The sequence below is a fragment of the Epargyreus clarus genome, unplaced genomic scaffold, assembly GCF_041222505.1.
Source record: "Epargyreus clarus isolate Ecla_fem2 unplaced genomic scaffold, WU_Ecla_fem_2.2 ptg000021l, whole genome shotgun sequence".
NCBI lineage: Eukaryota > Metazoa > Arthropoda > Insecta > Lepidoptera > Hesperiidae > Epargyreus > Epargyreus clarus.
In genome coordinates this window covers 6925191-6948199 of record NW_027332228.1, presented here as the reverse complement: position 1 = coordinate 6948199, position 23009 = coordinate 6925191, and the positions used below count along the sequence as shown (strand labels likewise).

The following is a 23009-nucleotide window of genomic DNA, read 5'->3' as shown; positions in this document are numbered from 1 at the left end:
ATATTTAGGCTACTTACATACATGGATCTTCGGAAATGCCTTGTTTGTTATGATGAAGTCATAACTATTGTTGTAGTGTGAAAACCTGACACACCGACGCTGTCTGCCTCTTTGTAGATAGGTAGTTAATTAATGCACGAACAAAGGACGATAAGGAAAAAGGAAATGCAAATTTTAAAGATTCTCGTTTATAAATATTGATTTAAGTAGAAGCTTCATGAGAAGATCCTTTCGCGCAAGTTTATACCTACATTTAAATTTAAATGTAAACTGTTTGAAGATATGGTAATAGTTTACTGTTTTGCTTTTCTTTAGTGCGCAGTTTAGTTTTCAGCAAAGTATGTTATGCATAGCATTGTTGTGATAAGTGCGACCTTGTAGCCTTGTAGGTAAACTCATATAAAATATGTAAATGAAACAATAGCATCGCCTTATATAAGTTAAAAGTAAGTAAAATTGTTTTCATAGTACTTGCCTACTCTAGGTACATATGCAGGTACTCCGAAAATACTCAATGACTTCCTAAAAACGTAAAGAATTTTTAAATTCGCGAATTATTTTAAATTCTCTTAAGTCTTTTCTTCTACCAACATCTACTATAGTATTGAGCATAGATTATTTTCAAAAATTGAGATAAACAAACATACATTTGATTGAAATGACTTATTTTTTTAAGAAATACAATATTTTAAATCTTTATGAACTTCCGTGAAAAGCTAAACAAATGCTTACAATTGAAAAAGTATATTTGTTACGCACGTTATAGGACGTGAAACGGAATTCGTCATGCATACATCTGTAATTACCAGCACAGTACTTACAGAAGGTTACGTACTAGACAGACGTGGAAGATGCGAAATTCCTTAAATGATAATGTCTATTAAGTAATCAGCACAAGACTAGGTTTTTGTGATCTTCATTTAAAACGGGTTACCCACTTCACAAACAGGTTAACATTGTCTCAGTACATACGTACTCACTTCTAGATAAGCTTGTTTATTTTCCTGTTTTATCCAAGTAAGGAATGCTTTTGCATTTAATTTTGTTTTGTAATTACGAGATAAAATGAATTAGAGGTGTTGTCTTGTGTTGTGAATTTGTGATGGACATGTGATTTGTTTACCAAATTGGTAATTAACTTATAAGGTACGTGGAGTCATTAAGATTATCTGTAATTGGCGGTCTTGTCGATTTGCAGCTTTAATACATACAGTTGTGCCCTGCATGTAATCCTTATTCGACAAATTATATCATATATTATGTCATTTGTTATGACCATTTTGGAACGAAAGAACAATTCAATCGGCTCAATAGTTTTATTGATTTTTCACATCTAATAACATAATGTATAAAAAAATATAATGTCGTATTGTTATGTTGCATATTGCAATGCATATATTGCAATTATTATTAAAGCAGAATATAAGGCGTCCTGGCAAGAATTTGTAATGTTAATGTAATGTTTGGCTGAGTGGCAATCGTTACTGGGCCACGTAGATACTTTTTGGATGGACTAAATTTTACTACATGTGTATCTTATATGTAAAATTCTCGTGTCACAATGTTAGTTACCGTGCTCCTCCGAAACGGCTTTACCGATTTTCACCTAATTTTATATGCATTCAGTAGGTCTGAAAATCGGCTACTATATATTTTTCATAACCCTAAGTAAGTAGTGTAAGGGTTGTTCAACCTTAACATATTTTTATTTATATGGCAACACGTGTGCCGGGTCAGCTAGTGTTAATATAATTGTTTTTACTTTATTAAATTCAAGTTCTTGTTCTTGTTGAGACTTTCTTTTCAATTTCAAAACAGCTTACTGCTTCAAAATTGAAAGAGTTTTCTTCTAAAACTTTACTAAAGAAGTTATAATGAAAAAACATCTCATTATAGACCTACTATATATTAATTTACGTTTAAGATCATGTATTGTCTCCGAATCGTCTCGATTGACCGACTTTTTGTTTATACAAATTATACTATCCATAAATATCTGCACCTATACAGATTCGGTTCAACAGAAGTCCAATGTTGTCGTTTTGTGTTCGGATTTACGTTTGAGATTACATTGGACGCCAAATACAGACTTAAAATAAAATTGTTATAGCAGATAAGATCTTCAGTTCGTTCTTCTATGGCAGTAAGTCTTGCTTCCATACCTACTTATTAAATGTGACTCATCTTGATTACTTCGTTCTTTTATTTGTGTAACTATAGACGTCGTGATTGTTTATCGGTAAAGTAAACGGGTTTCTTGTTTGGCGTGATTTAGCGGGCAGTGACGATTCATGTTTATTACATGTAACAATCATTGGGATGACCAATTGGTGTTATATTATTTCCTCGTTATATAAATACGTCCACAGTAAACTCATTTGTACAGTTATGGGATTGAATTTATAATTTCTATTATCCTATGAGTCATAGCAGTCCCGTGGTCAGGACTAAGATTACTCATAAAATATGACGTTTCATAGTGAGCAGTGTGTGGGCACCAATCCTTTGTTGGGTGCTTATCTAACGGTCATATGTTTTTTTAACACTACTTTTTATTCAACTCATTTTAGTATTAACATTTAAATATGTGATATTTTTAAATAGTAAAAATAATTGCTACACTTATGACCATTCCTTTTTTTTTAATCAGGTATTATTTTTGACCCAATGTTTTTGCGGTAAATAGTGAATCATATTTGGTTAATTCTGCATGTATGTCCCATCAAAATACGTTCAGTTAGTTAGTTACAATGAAATTTTCAATAAATCATGTTTGCGCATCACGCAATATAGGTATAATATCTGAAATTGAAAATAAATATTTACACAATCTATGTACTTACTTAAATTATTGACCACGTGGATCGCCAATTTTATAACTAGGCAAAATTTTGTAACGTTGAGAAGTAACACTGTACCTACCTATAACCTAACCTATACCTATAAAGTCAGATCCATTAGATAACCAATTTAAAAATGACCTACAAGATTTGATATGGACATAAAAATCATACATTAGTACATACCAATGAAATAAAACTTGCAACAAAAACGCTTAGGGCTTGCCAAATTACAAAATAATCGATGTTGGCACGAAACAGGCGAAAGTTGAATTTCGCATTAAAAAATCAAACCCCTTAAATGACCGGCGGAGGAATGCGACTCGAACCTTGTATGTTGTTTTTCTGTTATCTACTAAACTTGCTGATTAAAACTATTTATAATGATGGACTCGTCACATTTTTGGTCAACGGTTAGTTAAACAACAAAAATAATGTTCAGAAAAAAAGCAATAATAAATGTTTTAAAATTATAAAGTAACAAAAATGCCTAAGGTTCTAACGTAAGTCTGTTTATTATCCCAGGCTTTACATATTCTGTATCTACCGTAGCACGTAAGAGTAAGTACATAACATGTTTCGGGGATGTGTAGTGTATATTACTTAAATTATTAATTTGCATTCTACTTTGTACCTACATTTTAATTCCACGATTAATAAATAACCCTTAATTCTGTTAAAATTAAAATGTGCTGTCTAGCCAGACACGGTTCAGTGTGTCATTCATAAAGATGCCAATATGGCACCGGGATCAATCGCGCACATCCGTTTCGCTCATTCTTCGCTCGTAAGCCGCCTTCGTCTGGAAAATAATGATTCCATACAATACTTCAAAGAACATTTATATTGTGATGACATCAGCCTTGTCCTGTCTTGTGTGCATGTCTTAGAAATATGAAACACATGTATGTACGATTCAAATATGGAAAACTACAGCTTCTTGGATGGATATGTAATTATGTAAATAACAGTGGAGGAAGTTCTGGAGATTTATTTTATTTAATGAAAGCAAAGCTTGTTGTGTTATTAAATATACACGTAGATATTAATACTGCGGCTCAATGTAATTGCTTCTTCCCATACCTGTGTGTCCGCAAATTGTCCAAGGTGCGCATTTCTGATATATCTGTCACACGTGTATAATGTGGTGGACTGTGGACATCTACAAGCGTACCTGTCCTTTATAATACTGACTTCCTACGACAGTGTAACTGTAATCTGTAATACATTATTTTGGCGATGATACCTCATGAAGCTCTGTGCATACAACAGACCAGTATAATGCTCCGGAGAAATAACAAACAGTTCAGGCTTATACAAATTGACTATCTATTACGGAAATGCCAACGAATCTAAGGTGCAAACAAAAGTAACCAATGATTTTGTAAGTTACATTGTTTGTTTGACCATGTCGGGATAAAAGTAGGCTAAAATGAAATGAACCTGTTCCTCATTCTATTTCAAGTTTGAGTTTAGAATGACGCATGCCGTGTTGATTTATCGTTTGACCTATTTACAGTTTTATATCTAAATTAAATAAATATTTAACATTGGGTGTGGAAGTTTGTCCATCCAAGAATGTGGCATTATGATTAGGTATCATGTCATGTGTGCCTAATAAATTGTTTCTTTGCCAAGTTGGTTTCCTATCAAGTACCTAAACCAATTTTTCGCATTGTAGGCAAATTCTTGATAAATAGGCACCTGTGAAACGTGCAAATGTCTTATTAAAAGCTTCTTGTCATGAAGCCATTAATATATGTACCTATATTATAAGCAGGTTAGTAATGTGATACGTATAATGTGTTTGGGATAAGCACACATGATTTAAAATGATTTTCCTCGATGTTTGCCTCGTTGTAAGTATTTATTCGGTATTACACATTCACGTGGAGGCATCATAATATGGCATTAACAAGCTAGTGGTTGCATTATGGGCATTAGACACAATGTTAACTATTCAATATTAATTTCAAAGCGTCGTTATCAGAGGAGCGTCCGTCGGAGCGTGCTGATGGCTACCAGCCAAATCTTTCGCAACCGCTCTATATTTACTACCAAGGTTCTTTCATTGCATTTTGGGGGTTATTGACATTACCTTAGTGTTATAAAATTTGTTATTCAACAATTTACTGTAATACGAAATTCTGGAGATTTCACGGATTGTTGAAGATCTGAAGACGGCCGTGTGCGACGTTTACTTGCGTGAAGTGCCAAGTTTACGCCGTCCGCCCACGATTAACGAAAATAATGCGAGGTCGGAATAATGTTGGAGAGGATATATCAAAAGAAGCAAAATTACACGATCTAAAATATGGAGTTACCATGGACAGAAATAGAATGACTAATGGGGTTAAGTTAAATTGACAAGATAATACAAATTGCAGTTAAGAATATTTTCAGGATGCACGGTATTAATACGTATCTAATATATGAAGGTGGTAGAACCCTTTGTGGTTCGACTCCGGCGGCACCACCGCCACACCTATTTCTATCTAGTAACAGCAGTGTTAAGCGCTGCTGTATTCCGGTTTAAAGGGTGTGGTAAGGGAGACAGACTTTTCTGAGGCGTTCCAGCTTAGTCCTCAGGGGTAGCGGCGCATCTGTGGCCGACCTCAGGTAGCAATATCTAATCTTATCTGGGGTTGATTACAAATGTCCATGGGCGGCAGTAGCCACTTACTATCAGGTGGACTGCATGCTCGTCTGCTACTCCTATATTATAAAAAAAAAGTAATGTAATGTAATCCATCCAATGTTTTGCCTAGCAAAAATCGACATTTGACAAATTCTGCATACATATGGTCATGTTTGGATCTCAGGTAGGCAAAAGTTGGATATATTGGAAATTAATAACGGTAAATTAGTAACGGTGTAATACTTATTCATACATATAGGTACCATGTGTACCTATACGTATTACGTCGACGTATTTGTTTCGAAATTACTAAAGTAACGCTTACTAATGCCGTGTTTTAAGGTCTTTTATTTCCGGTTACACCTTTTAGTGATTCAAGAGTCGGATTTAAAAAAGTCAAGTAACTGCATCGGTATTCAGATCATATTGTTTCTATCTCCGTAAAGTGGTTGGGAAAGTTGATTTTATATAATTTACGTATTTAGTTTTTTCTGTGTATATTTATGTTTATGTACTAATTTCATAATTTTCGGTACTTACCTTCCACATCTTGACGTATGTTTCATCTATCTCATGATTTTTCTAAGACGTTTTCAACATTGTTTGTTTTAGTACTTAAAGGATGCATATTGGAGGCTACCTACGTAAAATAACTAAAATCGATCACAAGAAACATTGCTGTTCCCAAAGAGCAAGTTTTTATTAAACGCTTTCTACACTCACAGCCCCACACACACAGACAAATAGACAATGGACACACACATAGACAAATACACAAACACCCAGACCCAGAATCAGAAATCTAAATTCATCACTGTCTGGCCGGGTATCGAACTCGGGACCCTGCACGTCAGACCGGTATGGTTCCGCCACGCGTGTCGTCAAGTTAGCACATGTCATATTATTCATATGATAACAGATACTCTTTAATTTTGAATTTAATTAACATTTCCGAATAAACCTGCATACATACTTTTAATATATTTCAATAAATATGGCAGTGACGTAGATTACGTACTATGCATTTAATGCAGCTTTGCAAATAAAGTACCTACGTGTACCTACCTGTGCGTGCAACAACAACGACCTTTTTATTTGAAATCTTATCGGCAACACATATCCGATCGGCAAATATTGATCTACAGGTTTTTGACTTCGAGGGATTTTTTTTATTCATCTACTTACTTCAAAATATGTTTAACCATAGCTTGGATTTACTACAAAGATACATTTTATAGATATCAGAAAAAAGAGTTGTGGGCAATCATAACCGATCTATCTTGCGATTTGAGATTCGCAATGGTATTCGGAGCAAAACAGTGAAATATTAATATTTCAGAAAGCTCTAGCAACTATACTATCATAACGGGTCCATTTCGATTCAATGTGCATTGTTAACGGATAAACACGAAGTAATTTCGATAGCGCCATGTTGGACTTGCCTTTGAATACTTGTATGCAACAGACGCCAACGCAGTTTCGACACCTCAGCCGGACGCTGTACGTTGGCATGCAATATGCGTTTATCTCGCACTAAACTCTCCAACGAGACTCATTCGTACTCTTGTTAGTGAAAGCCTCGAATTATATATAACAAACATCTAAATATCAATAATGCCTGTTGGCGACGTGTTTCAACTGTGAGACCTCCGAAGGCTGCAGCTGGACAAACAAATTCTGTACGTACGAGGTATTTTGTAATTAAAACTGTAACAATGACATCACCTCTATATTGCAAATATTTCACTCTGCTACAGACTATTCATTCTGTGCTGGGTCGAAAGATTCCCACCATTTCTTATGTCAAGTCTAAAATGAACGGTAAATGCTCTACATAGATACACGGAGGAAAGAAATGGTCCTACGCGTGTCATCCACCCTCGCATTTGTTCCGAGTGGGAATGTTTGGTTTAACACCTACTCAGTAAACATGTTCCTTTTGCTATATGCGTACTGCCTACTTAGTCACGGCTTGCCAAAAAATCTATTTTAAACTCAGAACGGATACTCATTAGCTTTTAAATTTTTGCCAAATGAAAACAAAGTAGCTATTATAGGTGCCTACATTTTTATTACATAGTATAGCTTTGCTACACGTGTAAAACGGTAAATGATAAGCGGTTATTTGCCTTTTTCAAGAAATTGATCAATAACATCAAAATATTAAAGGTGAAATAATATTATATGCACAAGAATGTGAACAATGTTATCATTACAAATAAAAATCATATTAATATCTAATAAGGAAACGAATTGTATGTTATGTGGTCAAACAAGTACCTGCTTAGGCAGATATGCCTATTAGTTTACATTATAGATGAATTGTTTTATTAGGAAATTGAGTACATATTTAATTTCGAAATTTTAGGATAAGCAAACTTTGCCCAAATACCGATGTTGACGGTTCTGTGAGGACTGAGTGACAGCGAACGCGGTCTCTCGTGGTTACTCATACATTTGCATGACGTCATCGATTAAGGCATGAGTAACAAACCGGTAAAAATCATATGCATTCGTAAATAAATGCGTCGATGTAGACATCGGCTATTCTTCGAAATGTTATGTGAAATATCGTAGAAATCGTATAAGTCATATGTATTGGTCAGATGATTTCTGTTTCATCACATTGTTGATATCCAAGTCCTCAAGTTTCACCCGAGGGCCCGTCGATTCATCGTGTTTGTTTACTACCTTTTTACTTTCATCTGGCATTGAGCAACGAGGTCATCGTGATAGTTTATGTTTACAAACAATTTCGTATCTAATTAATGCTTAAGTCTTAAATGCGAGCCTCATTTAAAGTTTGAAAAATCTTAGTAATTCTGCCTATGGAGGACAGGTTTCTCGGATATATGTGATATACGTACGAAGGTTTCTATAGTTTAAGCGATATAGAAATGGTGCTGAATTAAAAGTTTTTCGTTGAATGATATGAGGCAGCTTGTGTACTGTTAAATTATAAATAGATATTACGTGTTATACAGCGCATCCTACTGACGCTATTTAAAATTTATATGTGCGAGTATCTAGGTAGGAGATATTAATGTATCTACGTACAAAATTATAGATATTGAACACAGAGTACGTAGATACGTATAGTTACCCGCATATTTAACGCAAATAAACCATCACTGATAACAGGTTCAAGATAAGGTAATAAATATTGGATAGGTATCTTGATAATCAGTATAATTATATCAAATGAGATTAAAGTAGTTTATTTACAAACTTAAATATCATGATATATATAGTCTTGTAGAATCACTGAGGTATCTAAAATCTTCACGCAAGATCTTACGTTACAATGTACTATATATATTATTCGTTATATGATTATTATATGAAAAATAAATATGAACCATTGATGACCCGAAAAAAAATATGAACCCGACAGACACATTTAATAGAAAACTTGAAATTTGCATATACCTATGTGGATTTTACAGATCGTTTAAAATCAAATCGAGCTTAAAGAATCATAATTCATTATGCGAAATAAACTTTTTTCAGCATAATCAATTATGTTTCTTAAGGCTTCAAAAGTGGCATGCGTTCTTCGATCAATAATAATGGTATTGTTGATCAAAGCATGCGTTTATACTCGTATATATACCTCGCTACCATTATTCTATAATAAACATGATGAAGGAAGACGTAAGTTGTCAGCTGAAGTCAGTCACGACCTTTTGATTGGAGTCGATGTTCCGAGCAAGGCTGCGGAATGTCACTGAGAACAATGTCATTGTAATAAACGCGTAACGTGCCGGTGAAAATAATGTATTTCAAGTCAGCCACCATCTACGTTACGTAACGCTTCTATTTTTCTGAAGTTTCTATAAATATTTTTCGTTTCTTGGTAATGTTTTGCCTATGTTTTACTCTTTTATTTTCCTACATCTGTTCATGTTTGCCTTTGAAACTCTGCTCGTGTGATCCATATTACGAGTATAAACGTACAAATCCTGAAGGTCTCTTGTTTGAATATGCTATCCCAAGTATTTAACTTGGGATAGCATATTCCAGATGCCATGTTATTGTTAATTTTTAAATTACTCAGAAATTCAATATTTATAGCACATACGTAGACAAGGCTAAAAATAAATCTTATATTTTTATAAAAAAAAAACCTACTTAACATGAATGAATCAAGTGACATCATAGTGATTTAAAAAGTTGCCCTAATTTTAAGTAGGCACTAAACTCGCATATTTTGTTCAGTATTATCGATCATGCGGGTTTTGCACATGTTTCTACGTACATAATAGTTTTATAACAATAAACTTTCATTATTTGCCTACGCTTTTTAATACCACAATACAATTTGTCATCACTCCTATGTGGAGAGTGGAGAACCTATTAATAACTGGTAAATACCAAAAGCAAACCTTAATATGAAAATGCACATGCATGCATGTATTTAAATATGTAATTAGTTGACAAACAAACAATCATTGTATCCTTTTTGGGTTAAGACAGTTTCCATTTTTAAGTAGGTATCTGATCTTTTATATGGTTAGGTACATTATAGGTATATCATAAATCAACGATAAAATAAATGGATTATGAATTGATAGTATCATAACTGATTGATCTTTGATCGTGTAGTTAAATTAGAGAAATCAAGACTGCGAAAACTCACAATCGATTAGGTTATTGTTTATCCTTCGTACAAATAAACGAAAGTTTGACTCTCAGGCGCCTTTCACTAATATCTTTTGGTCCAGCACTTAGATCTTTAACGAGATAAAATAGATCGCAGCGTCCGAATACTTATCGAGTGCGGTCAGTGAAGCTTTGCTCGAGAGAAAATAAATCTTCAATTGGGTCAATCAAATGCCACGCCACTCGTGCTCTGGCGAAATGCTTAATCGCCTTTTTCTTTCGTCCGTTCGCAACAAAATGATCAGTAATGTTCATAAAATAAATGTCTTTGTTGTCCTCTCAACGTCAAGTAGGTACATGCACCGCACACTCATGCATATTCATATTTAATTAAGTTTACTTAAACTGTACTTTTTAAAAACTTGTACATTTAGGCCATTGAAAGTCACCTTAAAAGAAGGAAAATAAATCTTAAATATATTCAGGTCTTTTTCAATAATTATACCGTGTCACGGCAATCACGGCAAATACATTTCGTCGAGCAGCGAGATCGTTCCAATTGTAAGAATTGATATAAATTCTACGAATCATTCAATTTGTGTATAAATATTTTTATTTGTATTTCAGATGGCACAGTTGATAACTGTGCGACTGAATAAGTCAGATCAGCAGCCGCTCGGCTTCCGGCTTCAGGGCGGCAAGGATTTTGGTACACCTCTAGTTGTACAGAAGGTAAGAATAAAAACTGAATATAATTGTATTTAGGAATATAAGGATTTTTATTATTTGAGTATAGTGATTGACTCGACATCGTCTCATTGTGCTGTCGGACAATCTTTTCTATCAGAACGAGAAGAGATAAAACCATAGTTCACTATGCCAACGAGATTTTAACTTTGTTTTTTGTATGATAAATATAAAATAGATTTATTTTATTCTACTTTACTGATGCCATGTATACAATAAAATATAATAGAACTGTCTGTTTGCATTGAATTGCATGAAAGTATATATACGGTAGGTAATACCTATTACCTATTACGGTAGGTAAGAAAAAATTGTGTGTTCATTACTGTTTCTTTAACAGTTATAAATTAAGCTCTGCAGTAATACGTTACACTCCGTAGAAGTACATACTTATAATTTAACTTGTTAGACGTGTACATACACCGCCTACATTAAGGAGTATCTGTCTGTCGAACGATCGATGCGTCGCGACGGCAAAAACACCTCCGGTATACCATCTGCCATAATAAGGAAATAAAAAACCGTTCAGACGGTAGAGTTTGTTCTAAGAACTATGGCGTGTCCGCTTATGTTGAAATAAAGCCTCATTCGTGTTTATATTTAGAGACGCTACAGGAAAAGCTATTATAACAAGAATCATTGCATTTATGCATAAGAAAATAAACATACGGCATTTGCATAACACAATAAGTATATTTTATGCTGTATAATATATGTATATAGATGACATAATTATTATTCTCTGGTTTTGGGTGTAGTAGTGTCATGAAGAATATAATACTTATTGACGTTACAAAATTTAAAATGTAAAACGTGAATAATTCATCGGTAAATAATTCTCATGTGGCTTTTCCCACTATAACAAAGCATGCACACAACACTTATGACAAGACAAATGACATTGCAAGTTCATGGCACCGGTACTCGTATTTACATTAATTAATATCGAGCTTTTTGTCACATATTGTTTGTTCCATTGTAGGGAATCTACGGAAATCATTAGTATAGCACTTATGTAGTTTATTGTCGCTATTTACCCGTTGCTTCTCCTTTAGCGACCTAACCTAATATTTGTTTTGTCCATACACTTGTACTTGTTTTTCTTAGAAACATTTTTACATTACATTTGTCACTCTTTATCAGTTGCTTAGCAAGTATTCAAGTAGGCGGGTGGGTGATTAGTTATCCAAAGGAGCTTTTACCTCTCATTAACTGTTAGTTGGCCTCGTTAAATAGTTTCGACACTCGTCATCACTTTTAAGGAGGTACGGAGAGGAGTGCCTATAAAATAAACTTAATTTATTCAAGTGACTATAGCAAGAGAAGACGTTGCATGTCAACTAGCCACAAGATGATAAATTATTTTTAATCACGAGACATTCGCTAAGTCACAGTAACCCACTGAAGCACGCTAGCACATTTATCTAATGAATTGTTGCTAATTCTTTCATGTCTTACTCGCATCTCGCAATCATCTGTCATTAATACCTACTTATTTCAAGTCGATGTTTCTCAGAGAAAACAGTTTCAAGGCTTAATAAAAATATTATTAGTGAAATATTTACACTAACAACATAGCTTTTATTTAAAAACTAGATACTTAGTATTGAAGATTATCACTCGGGATTCAATTTAATCCATGAGCAACACAAGTTACTATTGTCTGTGACCCTTAGGTATCTAATCAATCTAACCAAACCTAACAACACCACCAAGCGTAATTACGTGGCTGAAAAAAGTATGATAACAGTAGATATTATACAAAGATCCATATACAAAAATATCTATTATCTATTAAAGGTATAGCGGGCAAGGTGGTTGCCACACCTATTTCTAGCGTAAAGCAGTTCTCCGTTTCGTTGGAAGGGTGTGGACAGTGGATGCCGGTTAACTTATATAATTATAAGGCGCCCTTCTTAATTCTCTGGAGTAGCAACAGATGTGTGACCAGCTTCAGGTGGAATCACTGGTATAAGGCATAAATCACAGTGACCACTTGACATCAGTGGACTGTATTCTGGTTAGCTACTTTAATATTTAAAAGGAAATAAAAAAGATATCAAATCATTGAAGAAATTATAGGTATATACTATAATTTTATGAGTATAAACAGAACACCTGACCCGACGTACTCGTAAGTGGGTGGTCGTATTTGACCCCCTTCGATTCGATCAGCCGAATTCATCTTAACGTATCGATCATGACGTTTCACAATGTCTAAATAGTACGCATAATGATGATTTGTGAGTGCCAACAACAACGGTACTTTTTTAAAGTGTTTAGTTTTTTAATTATGTGTCACAGAACAATCAGATATTAGCAAATGGGGTCCACGTACGCTCCAGTGAGTTCGTTGAACTATTAATTCCCGGATCTGCATGGATGTGCCTAATCGTGCAAATTCTTTGTATATTCATCGCAATTAGAATTACTGATAGAGCGGTTTATTCTGCGCGTAATTTCTATTTTATCTGACTACGAGTATGATCTGCACACCCACGTCCTGTCCAGTGAGAAATATTTTAAGTTTGTTTACATAGTAACTGATCTCTTGCAAACGGCATTTTGTACAGTCATAATGTAGGATTTATTTATATAACAGTCCAGTTAGTTATTTATAGCATGCTTTAAATGATATCGATTGGTAAGATAAAAGTCAGCAGACACGCGTAATTGCAGAAAGACGCGCAATAACTATGTAGAGTCAACAGAAGGGAACAGGTTCAGAAATTAAAGTGTAATCGAAGCAGGTTTATCTTCAACCTACATTCCAGGAAACATGACATCATTACTTTCTCTACTATACTGTATTTTATCCTTATACGAGTATTATGGCACCATGACAGTAATATACTAAGGAGAAATCTCTGTAATTATAGGCTTGTATCTTAATGAATTAAGGATGTATAATAATGATTGGCATTAAAGGAACACAAGTATGCACTTAATGTTAGCTATTCTTCTGCAATATAATTCCCACGATAGTAAGTCGAGGAAATAGAGTTTAATCGACTCTTAAGGATATAGTACCTCGCGTAACCCCGAATTGAACAGTTACCTTGGATGCCTATGAAACTCGCTTGTCAATAAAGGAAAATACCTCGAGAAAACCAGTTAGCTAAGTGTTTTTCGTAACCCATTAACTATCATTCAAGGGAACGGTCGGTGATAATGTTTCCAAAGTACATTCGTTATTGTAGAGTTCTTGCCAACTCGTAAGATACCTAAAATTGTTTTCAATTGGAATTTAGTTTGGTATTGACAATGAAATTTGGAGAACTATATATTTAAATATCGAGTGTATAGAGCAGTTATGATTAACAGCAAATAGAAAAGTGTCATAGTTTAATTTTTTTAAAGGATTTCGTGCAATAAGCCGTATAAATAAACAAAGACATGAATATGTTTGTTGGAGATAATATGGAAAGCTTATAATAAGCTACGGCTTATATGTCTTGTTATGCTGGTGTTTCATATAATCAGATTCACTCTTATTAACCGGACCGGCTGGAGTGGAGAACAGCGGCCGGCGTTGCGTAACTAGTCGGGTTTTGTCGTTCCAAACACAATCTGAGTCACGTACTGGTAGGGATTTGTTTTGAAATTAGAACGCCGTGTGGCGACAACGGTCCGTGGATTACCGGTACTGGTATTTTCTAATTATCATGGTAGGCAGATAGGCAAACTAAGAACATGACACCCAGTAGGTAGTCGTGAAACTTGAAGAGGAGCTTTATCGGAAGTTTGTTTTATCGAGACGGTTATGGACCACCTAGCTAGTAACCTATAGTAGTAATGTAGGTTATTTTTATTCTTTCTGGTATGGCAGCTTTTTAATTGGAAGCTATTGATATAATGTATGAGAGGGAGGTAGCTCCATGAACCGCTTAACAAATGTATAGGCTAATTACTGAAAAAAAATAGAAGTGGCACTCCATAAATATAACTGAAAAATTATAAAAGTGCATTTGAGCGCACGAGATATATTTTGATTGCTATTAAAAAAACCCGATTAAAAATATCTCCTGTCATTCCCACAATATAGATGATTCTAACGACATCTCATAAGTGAAACACCGTTAAGCCCATTGGGCGGTAGGTACGTAATGTCAAAAAATTAGACATACACTCGAAATCATTACCCACCACACCCGGGTAAAAATTAATTTGATTTTTATGTAATTTCTGATATACCGGACATTTTCGAAACTCTATACTGTGCATGTACGTGGTATTTTACGCATTTGACCGCTTTTGTTCCAAATTTAGTGTACCAAATACCGAAATGTTATTTAATGGATATCTTACTTTTAATAGGTTATTTAATTAAAAATCGTTTTGTGTCAACGATTGGTTTGATCTAGAACTTATTACATAATATGTGAAATATTAAAGATTTGTATACTTATTTAAAAATACGAGTATAATATTTTGTTGTATCAGTATACGTGTGCTTTTAACATCTAATGATATTTGAGAAGCGAAATTATCTCAAGGCTAGTCTAGTCTGTGGTTTTAGTAGTTCAAATTTAATTAATTGACGATACAAATAAATTCAATGAAATCTTACGATTTAATTGGCCTGAGGGTATGCCAAATTATTTTAGCTGGGTACTCTAGTTAAAACGTATCGGAATATGCCAGCATCAATCGAAGTAACTTTATTAATATTATAGCTCGTCTTGGCGGAGGCACTGCCGTGCCTCCAGATTTAAACAAATGCATAGATTAGTATTATCAAAGAAACAAATATGTTCATTGTGAATTTTTATTGTACACAAGGATTCTACTGACAAGTATTACGACGAAAATAAAATCTTACTTGCATGCATCAAATATAGAATTTTGAGATTAATATAATTAAGTATGTCATATAATTGCAGAGAAAAACTTCATGTCTTCAATCATTACATATTTCATGAAATCTCGTTGAACCCAAACTATAAATAAATTGGCGGCGTAAACTTGCCGCCTAAATATCCGTCCGCCCACTTTTCCTAGTCTGCTTTAAATTTCGATAGCAATAGTAGACGTAGACATGGTTTCTAAAATATATTTTAAGTATGCTTTCGTCTAAAATCCGAGACATGATTAAAATTATAAGAAAACATACTTGAGGTGAAAACCTTGCTAATTAGTTTTGCTTCTTTCCATTTGAATGGGACAATCAACAATCAGTATGAGCACGCATCTCGTGTTTTGGACTGACGCCATATTTTAAAAGAAATAGTAAGCAATAAAGAAAACATAATATGGCGTGACCTCGCACGGCGGGCGGGACGGCATTAATCTCTCGTTCTTGTATTTCTACCGCCATATACGGCCTGCGCGTGCGCTCTGCACTAAGGGCATTGCCATAGTCAAATGGAAGTAGCAAATAAAAATAAATCTAAAATACATAAGCACGGAGAGAAATTGTTGCTTATATCAGGAAAATTCTGAGGCCCGTATGCTTTAAATGGGGTTTAGAGCGCCGCAGAGATATATGATATTAATAATTATTTCATGTAAGTACCTACCTATTATCATTGCTGCTTTTGAGACAGACTCTGAAAGCATGTTAAACCTGATAAGTACTACCTTTATTTTTTCCGGAATTTCTCCGTTATATTACTAGAAAGCTCGGTGTCCAATCAATATTGAAGGTAACCCACCGAAATGTAAATATATTAGCTATGAAATCGAATAGCAAAGAGGTAATGAATGTACGAGTGTTTACTTATACATTTAACGTATCAAGTATCCGTGTCAAAACTACAAACTGACTATCACATGAGGAAGTCGGATGCTTTTTATTTATCATACTCTCGTGTGGCTTCAGGCCTCTACGTATATGAATGCAAGCATGAGCGATAGCCTGTAGAGTGCAACACGCATACACACTATTACGTTCTGAACATATATATATTGATGTATTAAATTAATAGCTACAATTAATGGTACTCCTATGTAATTTAACCACTCTCGCCAGGGATCCCGGTTCCTACTTCCCGACACTTTTGATTATTTCAAGTTAATTGCGTAATAAAAATGCATTCAGCCTGAGAATCTCTAAAAAGAATACTCCGTAAAGTTTCCGAAAGTGTACGAAATCTACCAGTTATGGTACACACTTAGCCATTATGATGGAATAAAATAATAATTCATTTCAAGACAACGGCTGGCAACTGTAAAGTAGAAATATTGCATGTTCAGTTGCTTGTAGTAATTAATTAATTAGCGACCATTAGTTACTGTACACCTTTATAAGGGAGGAATGGACGAGCGTGCAAGTGTAGGCAGGTACTCGACGAATATTTATTAACCCCAAATTGAACTGAAGACTTACGTTAATGAGATCGGTTAGGTCGAAGCTACGCAGCTGTTGTTGCTGACCCCGAAGATAAAGTTTTAACGTTTAGGTATCTGTCCTATGACATGTTTTAAACAGATATGGTAGTAAATACTGATCCTGACCAACACCTTATTCAAAGTATTGTAGCGAAGCCGAGGTGCAGCTGATACCTATAAAACACAATTGTGTTATGTGGTCATCGGCAGTCGATCTTCTTAGAGTTCTCAAATAATGATCTTCTTAGAGTTACATTATTTACTGAATAATTTGTCATTCTTAGTAGGTATATGTTATCAACGGATATTTACTCTTGATTTTCGTTACATGTAAGTTATTGTTTTGAGGTGTACACGTGTTGGGCACTTTTATTTACGTAGATATTGTGTTCGCTGCACAGAAAATGTCACGAACTCTGCTGTATATGGTAGTAGAGCACAGAGTATGGACTTTTTATATAGCCGTTTTAACCTTATACGGCTATTCGACGTTGTTAGTTTTGGAAGGTTTTATATTTTATTCGGGTTAAAATGATTTACGTAAACTTTTTTCCGGTTTTATCTTAAGTGAACTATCATTGCTGTGGCGGTCAAGAAAACTTCCGAACCAGATGATGCTGACCACTTACTGAAGCCATTGAAATAAAATAATTAGGTACTTAATCGAGTAGAAAAAACTTTAGTAACCCATATTACCTACCTGGCGTTCCAGTGACTACCTAATGGAATTAAAAAAGAATTACATATAATGGCAGATAAGCGTTGCTTATTCTGAAAAGCAAAAATTATTCTTTAAGCTTTAAGTATGTTTGCATTATCGCATATTTTTAATTACTACGGTGGTAGACTTCGCTTGGTAATTTGATTACTTCTAAAATAAAATATCTAGAAATAGTTATCTGTACTAAGCAACTTACGAATCTAATATCTTTTGAATTGAACGCGTGAAGCTATATAGTTGTTTTGCACAAAAATTTTAAAATATGCGATGAAGTCCCACAGGTTGCCGCCAGATCAGGGGCTGACGTCATTTCTGTTTCCTTCCGCTCCCTCAACTCCTGCCCCTGCCGCACATTCTTTAATAAAACGCCTGTCGTCTAGACTTTATTCAGCCCCAACGAATATTAAAGTGTTTATATTATACACGCAATGGGCGAATAAATTAGAATTGTTCATACAAAAAATATTCCTGTCTCCCGTTTACCTGATATCTTTTATAACTCTCGGTTGAAATTAATTGAAATATTGCAGATGTAGGTAGGTTTAACATCTATTGGAGTATTGACCAATATACTGAGAGGAAAAAGGTGAATTAAACATTTTATTACAGGGAATTACAGCTTTAGTTAGGTAATAAATTAATAATAATTGTAGCAGCGATGTGTACCTAAGTCAGTGACTACATGGAAAATATTTTGTAGCAGGAAAATTAAATTCAAGCACACTTATTAACTGGTCCCTATAGTGCATTAAATTGTTTTTGAAATAAGTTTTATTAATACTCTACTTAAAGGTATTATTAGTTTCATTGTATTTTTTTCTTATTTTAAGGTAAATACGATGGTACAAATCCAGAACTGGCGGAAAGCCAAAACTTATAAATACTGAGTGAACAAGGTATGCAACCTTGTGAATGTCGAATAATTACCTAATACCAGGAATCTTTTAATTATACCCATTTCTGGTTCATATTGGTACTCGGTACCTATTCGTCGCGGGTAGAAATACAAATGTCTAACTACTAATTATATATTTCCTAATAAACGTAGAATCTAAGTAACTGGCATCTGTCGCCCCTGGCCATCTATAAACAATCAGGATTACAGTCTTACTTCAGATAGGACTAAATTAATTAGAAATTAGAATGCCTCGTGTTAGTCTCTCTCCTTTACCACATACATACTTCGGACTGGATCATAGCAGCGGCTGACAGTCCTGTTATTAAACCAATATGTATAAATGTTAGTTACACAATTCAAACCCATGAATTAATTTATTTTTGTTCAGGTGAACGGTGGCAGCGCTGCGGAGCGCGCGGGGCTGCAAGCGGGGGATGCGCTGATCCGCGTCAACAACACGGACGTGTACACGCTGCGCCACCAGGAGGCGCAGGACACCATCCGCGCCGCGGGTACTGCCCTCGAACTCACTGTCCAGCGGTACGTGTATAAAGTTGTTCAAATAGATATAACAACAGCAACGGCAGTATGCAACGCTAAGGAGTTCATCCGAGATGAGGATGTGTAGGTACTGGATGTAGGCGTTTTTATAATTTATTTTTGGATTCATGGCACTTTTTAAGTTTTTACTTATATTATAGAAGTGGCGTGGGTTTATGTTGCCCGTGACGGAAATTAAGGTTGGCTGAAAAATATTCCTTTAAGTATTTAAAATTTTGTAAGATTTTAGCAGGCACTCTCCAAAATTATATCCTAACATGTAAACCTTCTTATGAAGGTGGGTATTAGTATAGAGCGTTAATTTTAGGTTACTTACCACATAGCAAAGAAGATAACCTGTATTATTTTGTAATGAAAACTACTTAATTCGTCATAGACCGATAGAGGTGGTAGTCTTATTTGTTGTAGCTACTTCCTTTACTCAGAAAAATGACGTTGCCATAATACGCTGTTTCTGTCATTTTACTATAAATGCTGTTTTTATGTACCTATCTTATTTTACCATACCAATTTACTCTAACACCATTTTTTAATTTAATAACTAAGTAAGTAGGTACCTGCCTATTTTTATGTAATTTTCCTTTGGCCCACAAATATAATTTATACATATAGGTACCTATAAATAAATATACAAGGATAGACAATTAAAACAGATGATTCAAATAAACATACAAGTTTAACAGTTTCGTGCATAATAAAAAAAGGTAGCGCCACTGCAATAAATTGTCATTCAAATAGCATACTGGTGGATTTATGTCACTTGAATGCAACTCGCATTCAACTTACTTTTATGGAAGCCAGGTGGTAGTCATTACGCAAGCTATTTGCGTAATGGAAAGCTTGCGTATATATTGTTTTCTTGGAACCAGTTTTTCAATTCAGGACCAATATTTGCAGCTTCCGACCGGTGCGACACGTTGTCAACGACGGGAATAGTACATTTAACCTTTAAGCACATGCCAAACTTGATCTTCAAGTTACTGTTAAGGACTAGTTTTATTGTGCTGGTAAAAACAAAGATGCGGATACATATTTGAAGAATGTAAAAAGATATCAGCTGTTGTAGCTGTTTATTCTGTTTTTATTGATATTTTGATGAATATATTCTTTCGGTCTTATCCGTATAAGTGTATTGTAAATATTAAAAATAAGTATAAATAAATTAATATCATGTCGTTAACATTAATATCATGTCAACCATCTAAAGATCGGTTGAAAAGTAATAATTTTAATACCGAAGTATTTATGTTTCATTATATTTACTTATGTAATTTTATATCGGAGTTAGATAATTTCAACCTAGTTAAGTTAATTATTGATTATAAAACTACCTTAAAGTAAATATTGGTTACTTTCTCTAATTAACGAACTTTTGCTACGATAATATTATATATAAATAAATTTGCGGTAACTATAAGCGGGCTGTCCGGCTCAATGGACCAATTTATACCAGGTTAATAATTTCATTGAAATTACATAAATCTTTATTTTTATATATGATATATACAAATTACATGAACATACACACTGAGACTAATACACACTACACAAATAAAATAACCCTTTTACTAGTACCTAGGTTTAATTGCTACGCTAATCATAAATGATTAGAATTAATAGAGTGACGTTTAGAGTTTTACTAAATATTTAAAACTAAAAACAAGTAAGTACCTAAGTTGAGCTTGAGGGAACTTTCTTGGAAGAGTCCGTTTAGAAAGACTTAACGCAAAACTATACCTACCCCAATTTTATCCATAGTTATTACGGTACAACAACTGATGATCTATGGATATTAAAAGCAAATGCATTAGATATTGAAATTAAATGCATCGTGCACTTTTTTTGTCACTAACGTTAAAGGATGGTGGGAATAATCAATTTGTAATGACAACAGAGGTGGCGGAACATGGCGACCAGCGGTGACTCCGACAGGCAGCCTGCCGCGGCCGGGCTCGCGTCCGCTCGGCAGCACGCCCACGCCGGTCACCACCACCTCGCTCAAAGCCAACCCGCAGCCCTCCCGCGCCTTCGGCTCCGGCCACAATAACGTCGCCAAGCCCTTCGGTTATGTAAGTATTGCAGCCTTCTTACATAAATACTTATAATAACCATTAAATTTGTCTTTAGAAAAGCTTTTTTTATATTATATAGGAGTAGCAAACGAGCATGCAGTCCATCTGATGGTAAGTGGCTATTGCCGCCCATAGACATCTCATTATCAACTCCAGATAGGATTAGGTATGCCTTCAGAGTGTTTCCATATAAGAAAAAAACTACTAACAAAATTAGGTTAACAAACAATGCAGTTATAGGTTCTGTAACGTAATGACATTGATATTTCAGTTTTCCAAAAAAAATGCAGGCTACATCAATGACATTTTAATTAACATAAAAGGCGATAACCTCGCTTTAAAACGAGTTTATTTTATATCACTTCTCATTTCGTTCGTCGTACTCGAAGTTATTAGTCTCCACGACCTAATTGTTCGGAAATTTTAAAATAAAGTGAATATTAAAATATTTCCAGATGAACGGCAGCGATTCCGTGAAGAGTATAGTGAATAAGCAGTACAATACGCCTGTCAACATCTACAGCGACAAGACCATTGCTGAAACGCTGTCCGCTCAGACCGAAGTGCTCGCTGGTGGAGTGCTTGGGTAAGTAGATAATGTTTCCACAACATTTACTACAATTTAGGAACATCTTGAAAATGAACTTCTGTTTTGCAAATAATTTGTTTTTGTTTTTATTCTTATAGTTTTTTTTTAGAATCTTGGTCCAAATATAAAATTAACCATACTGACTTGTTTTCGAATGAATGAATTGATTTAGCTTAGTTTGTTTTTATATATGAATTTTGTGTCCAAAATAGCATCCTTCTCTTTATGTTTTATATGTTTTGTATTGGATATGCCTATTTATATTTATGTCACCTTATATGTACCTTTTTTTTTTTTTTTTTTTTTTTTTTTTTTTTTTTTTTTTTTTTCTCGAGGGGGAAACCTTCAAAAGGTACCCGACGACGTGGGAGCGACGCCGGGTTATGTGGGATTTTTACCGCACTAAAACCCCCCCGGTGGCCGTCCTCAACGCTTGTTGGAGAACTCCGGGATCTCCGACGGAACACAACCGGAGCCCTCCAAGCGCGATGCCCCGATCGGGCTCTACCCTGGAGGAGCAGTTTTCGCTCCTCCCACACCATGTAGTGTTTACGACGGTATGCGACCACACATACCGCCGTCCTTCCCGGGGTCGCTAGCTGGACGGTTCGAGCTCCCACTCTTGCCGCCCGCAACCCCGGAAGCCCCCTTTTAGTCGCCTCCTACGACAGGCAGGGGATACCGTAGCCCTATTCTAGTCCCGGAACTACAGGGACACCTTATATGTACCTACCTAAACCTATCGAATAAATAAAAAAAACACATGCAAATAGCGATTTTAATAAAAAAAAACTTGGACAATTATTATTTAACTTGCATATTATATTTCTGTTAGACATTCAAAATTATATTAGTATTTCCAAAACCTATCTAACCATCTTATAAATTATACAACATATAATACTTTAATATTATTTAATTTTCACATTATTATGTGAAAATATTATTAGAAGCTTAAAAGAAATTTCGATTAAGTCTTTGATTTTTTTACGTTGCTGTACCATACGTAAA

The 23009-nt window shown here is 34.7% G+C and overlaps 1 protein-coding gene across 5 annotated transcripts in view; it reads left to right on the top strand.

The window, feature by feature from the left end:
- Positions 1-23009, top strand: part of Zasp52 (Z band alternatively spliced PDZ-motif protein 52) — a 36788-nt gene that overhangs the window by 1560 nt on the left and 12219 nt on the right. For all 5 annotated transcript variants that reach the window (XM_073084171.1, XM_073084175.1, XM_073084172.1 and 2 more), the window contains exons 2-5: positions 10708-10812; positions 19165-19316; positions 21232-21406; positions 21865-21995. In XM_073084171.1, coding sequence (XP_072940272.1) covers positions 10708-10812; positions 19165-19316; positions 21232-21406; positions 21865-21995 — 563 coding nt within the window. The remainder of the gene's footprint in view (positions 1-10707; positions 10813-19164; positions 19317-21231; positions 21407-21864; positions 21996-23009) is intronic.